This window comes from Ornithorhynchus anatinus, chromosome 16 (genome assembly GCF_004115215.2).
Source record: "Ornithorhynchus anatinus isolate Pmale09 chromosome 16, mOrnAna1.pri.v4, whole genome shotgun sequence".
In the NCBI taxonomy this organism is placed as follows: domain Eukaryota; kingdom Metazoa; phylum Chordata; class Mammalia; order Monotremata; family Ornithorhynchidae; genus Ornithorhynchus; species Ornithorhynchus anatinus.
The window spans coordinates 28,131,091-28,143,875 of NC_041743.1; the positions used below are offsets into that span (position 1 = coordinate 28,131,091).

At 38.6% G+C, this 12,785-nt stretch overlaps 1 protein-coding gene across 15 annotated transcripts in view; it reads left to right on the forward strand.

Moving 5' to 3' along the window:
* The window catches only part of ABLIM1 (actin binding LIM protein 1), a 272,448-nt gene that overhangs the window by 246,995 nt on the left and 12,668 nt on the right, over window positions 1–12,785 (forward strand). For 7 of the 15 annotated variants that reach the window (XM_029080393.2, XM_029080392.2, XM_029080391.1 and 4 more), the window contains 5 exons: window positions 1,355–1,459; window positions 3,099–3,146; window positions 6,593–6,733; window positions 9,232–9,323; window positions 9,972–10,077. In XM_029080393.2, the coding sequence (XP_028936226.1) occupies window positions 1,355–1,459; window positions 3,099–3,146; window positions 6,593–6,733; window positions 9,232–9,323; window positions 9,972–10,077 (492 nt within the window). The remainder of the gene's footprint in view (window positions 1–1,354; window positions 1,460–3,098; window positions 3,147–6,592; window positions 6,734–9,231; window positions 9,324–9,971; window positions 10,078–12,785) is intronic. The other 8 variants (XM_029080396.1, XM_029080400.1, XM_029080398.1 and 5 more) reach the window with 3 other exon arrangements.

Below are 12,785 nucleotides of genomic sequence, written 5' to 3' on the forward strand. Positions count from 1 at the left end.
AATTCTGAGGCAGAGGGGTGGAATCAGAAATATTTTCACTGTTGCTTTCAGGAGTTTGAAGTGGAGTTTATAAATAACTAAATGCTAACAGAGGATTGAAACTGAATTTGGAAAACATTTTAAATCATTTAATAGTGAGAACTCAAATTGTGATCTTATGATCAGCAACATCTGGTCAACACTTACATTTAAGGGTCTAACAAAATCCCGAAACTCACAAATTCTAAATTTGAAGTATCTTATTCCCCGCTGTGTACAAATTGGAGAATTGGTTACCAGAAAGGACACTGGAAGTTGTAGTCCAATCAAAATCTCATTTGAAAATAGAGTTGGAAAGAATTTTCTCACTGGGTGTAGCCCAGATAGAGGTGAAGTCACTAGTATGCTACTCAGAAAATAATGCAACTTGCTGAAAGCTCATTAGCATTTTCTAAACACACAATTTTATTTTGAAGTACAAATTGTAATTGTTTTAATGACCGCTAATCCAGGCCATCGAGGATTTATATGCTCCCTAATAGAATACCAGAGAATTATGTTCCAACTCATAAAACCACTGGTGACTATAAACACCTTCAAGGGAGCAAAAAGTTAGCCCTTGGGATTATAATGTTACCCCAGCGCTTGACCATGAATTGAGCTTGGAAGAATGTTGGGGTAAGGCTCAGAGAGTCCTATCTAGTTCTCATTGTCAGAAGGTAAGTTCCCATGGCCACTGGCCTTCCACGGCCTTAGTGAAGAAAGAGAGTATTAATAAATTTAAATCCCTAAAACTGAAATACAGTATATAAGAAGAGTGTAGACATCTAAAAATAGCATATAATGAATTTGATTGCTCTAACTGGAATTTTGCTGCTTTGGTAATGGCATGGGCTGGATGGCGTACATATTAATCTTCTTCGAGTGCTCCATATTCAGTTGCCGGCAGCTGCTCACATGCTTGGAAATGGTTATATTTGGATTTGCATATCTGGTACTTTACCCCATGCTATGTTTTTTAACTCCTTTATTCCCTTTTCTGAATCATTAGCAAGTAACTTTCATTCCTCTCTCTTCTACAACCTGTCTAACCAGTATGCTACTGTCTTACAGCATCCAATCTGCATGCCATCAGAATGAAGCTCTTAATGCCAGCTGCTTTTAACTTAACGTCTCTTTGAACTTGAATCACTTTCTTGGAATGCTAAACTTGGAATCTCCCGGGGCTAACAAAGTTGATTAACAATTATGCTTTAATTTCTTTTTCCTTTTCAAGTTATTTCCTTTTGGTTTGTTGTTTTGGATTTTTATTATGCTTGCTTACTTTTACTGCTCTCCCTTCTCTCATTTTGTTTTTCCATTCTTCTCATTGGAGGCAATGAGCCATCCAGCGGCCGGAACTCCCCTGTCCCTTATCGGCCAGACAGCCGCCCTCTAACTCCAACTTACGCTCAGGCCCCTAAACATTTCCATGTTCCAGGTAGGAGCTGACACTATGTGTCTTGGTGTCCTGTCACAGTGTAGAATGTAGCCTTGTCACCTCTGTCTTGTCTCCATTATTCCACATTGTTTTAGTTGGGATTCATGCAGATGGCCTGCTTTAGAATGTACTGGGTCTCTTCTAGGCCAGTTTGCCTGAGAAATATAGAATTCTGGCAATGTTTTTGGAGTCATATTGGTGACAAAGAAGAAAAAAACACATTTTTTTCCCGTTAATTGCTTCCTTGTGTATCTGGTGTCACTGACTGGAGGTGACCTTGGAGATTTGGCATTTGTAATGCCACAACCGATGAATGCAGGGAAGCCTGAGGTACCTATGACTTGTATAGCCCATAAACAATTCACTCGCCTCAATATTATGATTATCTCGGCAGACTTTTAGATTTCTGTATTAGAGATGTGAAGCTGGATAAGTTGGGTTTTCTTCTCTTGGTATGTACATCATGCGTGTGGCAATTTGACTGCTTTAATTGCTTTTGAAGATGTTTTGCGATTTACATGCAGTCCTGGCGGCTTTGCTCTCATGTATGTAAGCATTCGCTCTCACAACACAAACAGTGATTTAGATTGGCCAACTGCAGGTGAAAAATCCCTCAGTGCTTTGGGGTTTTGAATTTGCTTACATGTGTGAAGGATCCAGAATATTCTCATGTAGTGTTTGCCTGCAGAATTTATTAGAGTTCAAGTTATATAAAATATTTCTATTTGTAATAGAGATCAAAATCCCCTCATTTTATTTTGGTTTCTCTTACTTAATTTCATTTCTGTTGTGTTAGCAAATATTTAATTAGGAAAACTGTTATCAAATATTTTTCATCTAAACTCACCTTTTACAGAAATTGTGAGACTTGAACTTCTAATGCCTGGTTTGTGGTAAAATGCCAGTTTTGTGCTATTGTTCTATGTGTTTGGATTTTAGTTAAATTTAGGAATGAACAATTTCTTGTTTGTGACATTTAGTGCCTTAGATCTACCAAAAAAGTCCACTCTTCCTGAGGGTAATGGAAAAATGGAAAGGGGAGGAGAAGGGTCCAAAGCGGTTGCAGTAAAAATGTTCTGGTAGCTAAGTCAATCAGAGTCTTGAAGAAGAGATACATTTTGTAGTTCGTTTTGTTACTTTGTGCTCTGTAATAGAATTGTGATGAGCATCATGTGAAATATCTGGTTATTCAGGGAAGGAGCATTTTCTCTGACTGTTATTAAAGTGAACCCTAGTATCATTTCACTGTTTCACTCAGTTCAATTTATGAGACACTGATGCCTGCTAAAAAGCTTGGTTTTCCAGAAAGTAGCCATTGGGGCTGTCTCCCCAACCATCGGAATACTCCCTTTGCCTGCACTTCTTCAAATTTTCTTGTATCTTGTAACGGAATAAGCATTAAAGATAAGTAGCTCATGACTTAGGTATGTCAACAGTTGCAACCTGAAGGGTTTCATAGCACATGTCTGTGATTAGTCACCCATTTTTTTTTAATTTATTTCTTCAAATCAGTCAATTCTTTGTAATGGTGATTGTACCTCTCTGGTTTCTGTCTGTGCAAGAGTATTTGGTTTCCATTTTTTTTCCATAAATCAAATTGTTTACTATTCTTAAACATCTTTTCTTTTTAATTCCACAGATCAGGGGATCAACATGTATCGGAAGCCGCCTATCTACAAACAACATGGTAACCTGCTTTCCTCTACTTGTCTTTTAAGTTGGAGAGCCAACGTAAAGTCTTAGGTGTGCTGTGTAGTGAAGAGCTCACTTGGTGCTTCATTTGCAAAATGAAAATGAAGCTCCCAGTTAAAAAGAGGTTCTTACTTCGTGTGGATGGTAATTAAAATATGTATTAGCTCATGAATGTATTGTGGCCATGTCTGCTTAGGGAAATCTCGAACCATCATATTTTTCAATAGCACAAATAGCTGATCTCTCTTAATACTGGATGTTGAGGATAACGGCATAAAGGAAGAGGAAATTGGGGAAGAGAGAATAGTACAACTAGTTCAAATGGAATGCAGTAGCAAAGGATTTTGCTCCAAGCTTTTGATTTGTCGTAATTCAGAGAAGTCAACTGGTCGGTGTTTTTCTGAAGTCATGCAGATAGGTTTTTGGCTCTCTTTTTGGCCCTCTTTTTGAAACTCCTGAGTGACCTGGGAACCTGCCTGTTTGACAGTTGCTGCCAGTGTTGATTGCTGCAGTCTGCTGTTGTAAGGATTTTTCTTTTAGACATATTCTCTAGTTGCAATAAAAAAGTTTATTTTTTCCTCTAATAAAAGCATTTCTTTGAGGGGTTTTTTGACAATTTATTTTTCCCATGGGCTATCAGGTTTTTTTTGTTTGGTTGGTTTTTTGGTCCTTTTGTATGTAAACATTTGGCTGAGACCCCTTTTAAAAGGTTATAAGCAAAACTTCTCTTTTCCTGTAGTTCTGCTGTTCCCCTACTGGAGCATTATCAAATTGACAGCCTTTTCTTTCTATACTTAAATCTTCCCTGGGTGTCGGTGGGACAAGAGAACAAGACTTGGGGCCAGTTTGGAGAAATCTGGAATTCTGTCTGGGAAATGTGCTGGTATCAGGGCTCCTAAAATAACCCCAGGATGACACTATATGGCTCCAGAAACATGAGGGTTTTTTTTTTTCCTTCCTTAAGGGAAAATCTCTGCTAACATTCGTTTTCTTTCTAATATTAGATTTGTTCTGTGCACAGTTGGGTCAAAAATCGATTCACCACTCCCCCTATACATAAATTTCAAAAAAATACCTGCTCCGTGCATATATTGCAAGAGTCCCAAAGAAATACGGTTGTTGTGTTTAAGTGGGTTTTCCAGAGTCCATGGTTCAACAATATCTTATTCAATTTTATATCCATTAAAAGTAACCACTTTTATTTCTTTTCAGTTCCTGTTGCATGAGGAGCAACACAAATGTGTGGGCTGTGGGAAGAATATTATATAGTGATAATGACCACTTTTGGAAATGTTGCAATTTGATGGTTGAAGCCAGTTAAAGTAACCACATTTCTCAGAGTCCACTGACTGAATAAGTCATTACCTTCTTACATTACTATCTTTCTACAGTGATCATATTGAGCAGCACCATAGTGAAAAAAATGGATTCCCCTCCTAACGTTGCTTTAAAAATTTAATGTATATCTTGATTCCTTCCCCAGTAACAGTAACTTTTTTAAAAAGTCATTTAGTAATTTTTATGCAAGTCCCCTTATTTTCCACATCATTAGCTCTTGAAGAGTTTATATCATTCTTTCTAGTTATAGACATTCTGGCCTCAAGTCATTGGGTGGGGTAGAAAGTAAAGGCTAACTACATTACTGGACTCTTGGTGTCCTGGGCAATTTTAGAGTTAATAACCCCAAAATTATGCCTAGAAATTTTAAAGCTAATCTTAAACAATGACAGTGTCATTGATATCCCAGCACAAAAGAAAAAGAAAAACTGTAAAATGTGTAAGACAAATTTTGATGTAACCACTTACATAGTGTTGGGTTCTATTTTTTTTTTTTTGTCTTTTTCTTTTACACCATATGCTTGTATTTTAAGTTTCTTAATGTTATTTTTGTTTGCTTTTTTTTATGATTTTAATGTGTCTGCCCACCCTCATTAACATGTGAATGTTTAACCACTGACTTCACCAATTCTAATGAGTAAGTATTATTTGAAGTCATGCTTTTGTTTAACCAAGAACTAGCTTATCAAAATTCTGGGTTTTGAGCTACCAGATCTTTTCAGTACTATAACCCACTGCCATTGAAAATGAAGACTAGCCAAAGCGAAAAGTTCTATTAAGGTTAGATAAGGTGATTTTGTGAAAAGTGGCCGTATTGGCATTTTTCCATAAAATCGACTGCAGGTCTGGAGTCCGCATCTCCAGCTTGTTATAAATGCATCAATTTAGGGGATGGACATAAGTAAAGAACAAAGACACTTACAATACACTATGCTAAATTTCCTAAAATTACTATGTAAAATCCAAGTCTTTTCTTAATTTTGTGTCATATTAATGTGGCAGATTGTGGCATCATGTTCTCAGGACATCTAATAACCTGAGAACATGAAAACTGCTGTCCTGTACTCTTCTGACAGTAGCCTTCTAGGGTATTTAGAAGAACAGCATGAAGATGGCTCTCAACTTCCATTCTTATGGTTTGCGTTGTGAACCACCTGTCAACTGAAACTCTTTCATCAAATAACCCATCATGAACTTGAGAAGCGGCATGGTCTAGTGGATAGAGCGTGGGCTTAGGAGTCAAAAGGCTCTGGGTTCCAATCCCAGCTCCTCTACTTGTCTGCTGTGTGACCTTCAGCAAATCACTTCTCTCTACCTCAGTTCCCTTATCTGTAAAGTGGGGATTATGACTGTGAGCCCCATGGGGGACATGGACCGTGCCCAACCTGATCAGCTTGTATCTATTCCATCACTTAATACAGTACCTGGCACATAGAGCTTAACAAAATACCATAAAAAAAAAACCTTGTTCGTGACTCTATCTAGCCCCTCTGGCTATTTGGAGCCTTCCAATGATTACTGTAAGTAATGATTACTAAAAATCTACTGGTATAAGCAAAGCTCTAGCAATTTGGTTGATTAATTGGAATATACCCATCTTTGAAATGAAATGATTGATAGATTAATTGTTTACAACAAAGATAAAATATTTGCAAAGCAAAATTTCTTCCAAACTGAAAATTTCCCATTCCAGTTTTTCAGTAGGTGTGAGGAAGGGTTTTCTATGTACATAATTAAAACAAATAGAACTGCACTCTTATTTCTTGTGTCTTTGCCCACAGAGCAATAAATCAAATAAGTTTCTTGGGATTCTATATCCCGTTATAGTAAAAAAAATTGAGTGATGAGATTCTTCAACTTTTTTTAATCAGTTATCATGCTAATATAAATTTATTCTAAAGGAGCATAGGAAGATGATATGAGTCTAAGAAATCATAAAGTTAGTTGACTAGATGGTTTGGGGTGGCAATTAAAATGCAGCTGATGTTTGTAATTATTTGAATTGAAAAACTTCCCAGGGAAACAGGGACATCATTAAACTAAGGATGTACATCAGCATTTTCAAGTGACAGCTAAGTTCCCCTAATTGCCATCTAGATGCAGCTGCCCTAGCAGCCCAGAACAAGTCTTCTGAGGATATCATCAAGTTCTCCAAGTTCCCAGCAGCCCAGGCTCCAGACCCCAGCGAGGTACCAAAGATTGAGTCGGACCACTGGCCAGGTCCCCCTTCACTTGCTGCCGTAGGTATGCAAACATTGCCTCCAGGTCAGGTGGGCAAAGAGTTAAATAGACTGTACTCTGGAATCTCATTATAGCATTGTGAAACTCTTGCACGTTTGTGCTGATCTGTAAATAATAGACTAAACAGAAATAAAACAGTGAAAAGGATCAGCATGAGGATGTCATGGGAAACCTACTTGAAAATTATCCATACAGAGGAATAGTAAGGTTATACCCATTCTGATATATTTAAACCTCTTTAGAAGTGTGACTTCTTTCACTTTCGCATGCTTTATCTTGCTTTTCAACTCTAATTCTTTTGTACCATCCAGTAAAACCTTAATCTCTGTCCCCACTCCCTTTAACTTCTGCTAGGCAATTTAATTTTTTCAAATGTATTGACATGTGTTGAGAAGCAGCATGGCCTAGTGTTAAAAGCATGGGCCTGAGAGTCAGAGGACCTGGGTTCTAATCCTGCCTCAGGCAAGTCACTTCTCTGTGTCTCAGTTCCCTCCTCTGCAGAATGGGCGTTCAACATCTATTCTCCTTCCTACATAGAGCCCCATGTGGAACCTGATTATCTTGTATCTACCCTTGAGCTCAGTACAGTACTTGGAACCTAGTAAATGCTTAGCAAATGCCATTATTAACATTATTATTGTTTCTGTGGCTATCAATACAAAAGGCCACAGTAAAGCAGTCAGTGCCTTAATAGCTCCCTGAGTAGCTGGTGTTAAATTACATGTTTTCACTTGCATTATTATCATAAATTTTATACTTTCTCTCCTTCGATCTCACACTGCAGCTACCTCATTCCTTGTTTTTAATTTATTTTTAATCACTTATCTGTGCTTTAGAAATGAGTGTTTGTGACTACCTCTGTGACTGTGTTGATATCCAATTGGCTGAAAGAGCTGTAACTAACCTAATGGTTGGTATTCAAGCAACGCTTCCTTACCATATGACTTAAATTTGTCTTACAAAATTTCTGCAGTCATCCAACAATACCTCCTTTTTCCACTAAGGTTTTAGATTTCCTTCCTCAGTTTTTGTGTTTTATCACCTGGAACGTCAGAAATGACTTCTCTAAATGTCAGTAGAGTTATCAGACAGTGAACTATAGAAGTGATTTTTATTTGAAATCTCACTCATTTTCTGAAAAAAATAAGATTGCCTCTTTCAGAGAGACCTAAGCCCTCAGGCTTTGTCCTATACAATTTTTATAAGCAAAATACACCTCTGTCTGGGCTGCCCTGGGAAATAATAACAGACCCAAGGCTTAATCCAGTTCCACCCAGCAAATTAGTGGTTCTTCAGGTAATCTCTTGAACTTCTGTCATAACTTATGTTGTTCTGCTTGGTTTTTGAATTTCAAATTACTTATTTCCCTGAAAATTTTCAGGTGATAGTGTAGCAATTCTTAGAAGAAGCACTAAGTGGTTTAAGACTATTTTGTGCTGAAAAATAACCGGAAGCTTTGGTTTATTCATTAGATTGATAAAAACAACGACCATCAGTCAAAGTTTATTTTCTTAAGATTACCAAGCACTTCCTGCTTCCCCACCCAGCTAAAATAGAACAAATTGTTCAAAAGAATTTAACTCACTCTTATGACCACTGTATGGCAGAGAAGAAAAATTGAATAAAGTATGGAACTATAGAAATTGGAAAAGATGCTACAATTTGGAAAATAGCAATATAAACAACTCCCCCTCTAATATTTTTTTTTTTCAGAGGTGTGAGAAAAGACTGTCTTTGCCAAGAATCTGCTTGGGAAACTTCATGTTGGGAAACCATTCATTCTGCTAGGACAGAAGCAAAGTTAGCGTTTAGGTGTGCAATAAATATTGAGGGCTGATCATATTTGAAAAAGAGAAAGGTAGTTCAGGTATAAAACTTGTTCAAACAGCTATGGTTTCAATCATAAAGTTGAGTGATTCCCAGTCTCTGGAATGTGGACTCGAATTTAATGCCTTGCAATTTGGGGTTTGGGACTCCGGGGTTCTACGAACAGTGCTGGCCTGTGACTCCTCTTCACTTCTGTGAATTCTGACTCAAAGGTTCTGAGACTTCGAGCATTTTGCCCCACAAGAGTTAACCAAGTCCTCCTTTGGGGAGTATCACCCTCTACTGAATGGGAGACCAGGGTCACCTATAACATTTTGGACTGATATTGAACAGATTACTCCATACTTGTACTCTCCCACCCACTTAGTATAGTGCTCTGAATACAATAAGCATTCAAATATGGTTGACTGATTGATTCCCTGGAAAGTCTGGCTTGCCCACTTGCCTATGATGCTGATGCTAAGTAAATAGATTAAGTGGCGCCAGTGACCAATCCACTTGTTATGTAAATTTGATTTAATAGTAAACTTTCCCTGAAGTGTATTCATGCTTTGAAGAACCCAGAAGACTTTGCCGTATAGAGTCACCTAGAAAGAATGAGCGACTTACTTCTTTAGTAACTTCCTTGTGCTCGGGGGCTGATGTGAGAAGTTCTCTGTTTGCTATGGAAATAGGAACGGACATGAGACGCAGATCAAGCGGCAGAGAAGATGATGATGAGGAACTACAGAGACGCAGGCAGCTTCAAGAAGAACAGCTAATGAAGGTTTGCTTCATTTAATCTTTATGGGTTTTTTTTTCCAAATTCTTCCTTCAGCAAGGACTGGGCTGGTCCGGGTTCTGGTCCCAGTTCTGCCACTTGCCTCCTGTGTGACTTTGGACAAGTCACCTCACTTCTCGGTGCTTCAGTTTCCTCATTTGCAAAATAGGGATTAAATATCTGTTCTTTTTCCTTAGACTATGAGCCCTGAGAGGGATAGGGAATGTGTCTGATCTGATTATATTGTATCTGCTCCAGTTTTTAGCATGGTGTTGGCACATAGGAATTACCAGTATTATTATTATTTTTAATAATAATAGATTAGAAGCAGCAGGGCTTAATGAAAAGAGCTCAGGTTTGGGAATCAGAAGATGTAGGTTCTAATCCCGGCTCCGCTACTTATCTGCTGTGTGACCTTGTGCAAGCCGCTTAATTTCTTTGCCTCAGATACCTCGCCTGTAAAATGGGGATTAAGATTGTGAGCCCCATGTGGGACAACCTGTTTACCTCTTATCTACTCCAGTGCTTAGAACAGTGCTTGGCACACAGTAAGTGCTTAACAAATATTATTATTATTCAGTACATCATAAGGAAGTAGCTCTGCATCCTTTCAACCAAGGTTTACTCCATTCCTTCTCCCTTACTTGTGAATAGCTCAACTCGGGCCTGGGACAATTGATACTGAAAGAAGAAATGGAAAAGGAGTCCCGAGACAAGCCATACCTTTCAGCCAGTCGTTATGATTCTCCAATTAATGCATGTAAGTGACGGGTCAACAAATTGACCCCATGGTTCTTGATGCCTTGTAAGAAAAATCGTTGTGTGTTTGCCCTAAGCAAATGTAAGAATTCTATAGTCAAGTAATAAACCAGCAATTTGACTCTCCTTGAAGGGAAGGATTTAATTACGTGTTCCAAATTGTCTAAACAGGGTATACCCGTTTAGATTTATCGTCTGAGTTAGTTGGTGATGATAAATTTCATTTAACCATATGTTTGCATCTTAGTTTCCCAATAGTAATAATTATACTGTATTCACTTGCATAATTACCATTACTGCATAATCTTACACATACCCCTACCCTGGATTTTTGATGAGGAAATAAAGGGAGGTTTTTTTTTGGTATGATATACCAGTAATCATAAGTAGTGATAGTGGGGCACACTGAGGGAGAAAGAGTGGGAGAATCAGAATGTGGTAATGCCAAAGAGGGGTTTCTTCTGTATAATGTGCATGCTCTGGGTTAGGAAGAGAGGAAGAGTCGGTAACACGCTCAGGATTAGGAAGATGGGAAGGGCAAGTAATGCCAAATAGAACAGTCTGTGCCAGGGAGGGGGAGTTTCTTCTTTAAAACCAGCACAATCCAGGGTAGGAAGAGAAAAAGGTGTTATTTCCTCTTTCTCCTCCATTCCTTTTTTTCCCCTCCTGCTCCCTTTATTGCTAGGCGTAGTTCTGTGTCTAATAGCTTCTCCTCTTTTTGAGTTATTCGTACTTACTGTGCACTTACTGTGGGCAAACTACTGTACTAAGTGCTTGGGGGAGAGTACATTGCAAAAGAGTGGGTAGATACATTCCTTGCCCATAATGAGCTCACAGTCTAGAGTTGCAGAAGTAATATAGAATAGTGCAATTATGTGAGTAAATGAGATTGTATTTATTCAACACCCACTGGGTGCATTGTGCTATATTAAACCCTTGGGAAAGTACCACCCAAAAAAGTAATACCTCCCCTGAGTGCAAGGAGCTTCCCCGTTCTTTGTGATTTTCAAAGTTAGATAAATGGCCTCGCAGTGATGATTGACTCAGGGTGACCTAGCTAATTTTGAGCTTTAAGTGGACTGATTATGGTACTAAGGAAGGCAGAATCTATTCTGCAACCTCAAATTTTACCAAAATATCGTAAGGTAGCCTTTTATTTGGGCATTTTTCTGGGCATAACAAAGCCACGTTTGCCCATTACTTTATTTGAAAATATTTTCTACACAAAAACAGTGTGCCGTTATCTATGTTGCCGATGCTTTATTATTAGAGAGAAGCTTTACTTCAACTAATGGGGCCCCGCATACCCAAGACTTAAATTCACCATAGCCAGTTAAGATAATATTCTTAAAAAGGAATTTTCAAAAAGAGAGTAAATCTAGGGGCTGGAAAAAAGCAGAGATAAAACTTTTATTTAATACCCCAATAGGGATATTTAAAGAAGGACATGTTTTGAAAAAGACACAAAACCTTGAAGAAAAGTCATGGGGAACAATATTTACCCAGAGCTATATATACCATGCAGGTTTTCTGTGGATACAGCAGAAGCTGCAGAAGAAAAACCAAACTCCCTTTTGTCTCCTGGCCAGTTTTTTCACTGTATAGTTCTAAGTCTAACTTCTAGGCTAATTGTGGCTGCTGCTTCCCAGTTTGCAATTCCATAGGAAGCATTTTTCCCGGGAATGTTAGAGAGACATCAGAGCCCGAGTGGATAGGGGTAGTTGTGCCGATGGCGGACCTTAAAACACATACCTTTTGGTGGCCCATCAAGTCTCCAGCTGTAGTCCCAAATTGTGATATGTCTAGCTGGCCCAGTTGAGGATGCAATGTAGTGTAAGGACAGGCAAACATTTTGATTTTGTATAGGGGTCCACAGCTTTCTAATCCCCTTTGCAGGGAGCAGAATTAGACTCAGTGAAAATCGTAGGGATTTTCCTAGGCTGATCCGTCATAATCTCTAGACTGTAAGGCAGGGGTGGGGAACATGTCTGCTGTATTGTACTTTCCCAAATGCCTAGTAAGCTCACTGTGGGCCAGGAATATGTTTATTATTGTATTAAACTCTCCCAAGTGCTTAGTGCAATGCTGTGTACTCAGTAAGTGCTCAATGACTGACAACAGTGCTCTGCATACAATAAGCACTCATTCATTGAATAGTATTTGTTGAGCACTTACTATGTGCAGAGCACTGTACTAAGCGCTTGGAATGAACAAGTCGGCAACAGATACAGTCCCTGCCCTTTCATAGTCTTACAGTCAAATCGGCAGATACAGTTGATTGATTGTGCACAGAGGTGTTTAAATACTGATGCTGATGACATTGTTTTGGTTGAAAACTGGTGTAATGGTTCCTTGGAGAAGCAGCGAGGCTCAGTGGAAAGACCCCGGGCTTTAGAGTCAGAGGTCATGAGTTCGAATTCCGCCTCTGCCACTTGTCAGCTGTGTAACGGTGGGCAAGTCGTTTCACTTCTCTGTGCCTCAGTTACCTCATCTGTAAAATTAAGATTAAGGATTAAGGATTAAGACTGGATTAAGGATTAAGACTGTGAGCCACACATGGGACAACCTGATGACCCTGTATCTCCCCCAGCGCTTAGAACAGTGCTCTGCACATAGTAAGCGTTTAACAAATACCAACATTATTATTATTTTATACATTAGACATTCTTATACACATTACACATTCTAATACACATTAGTTTCTTATGA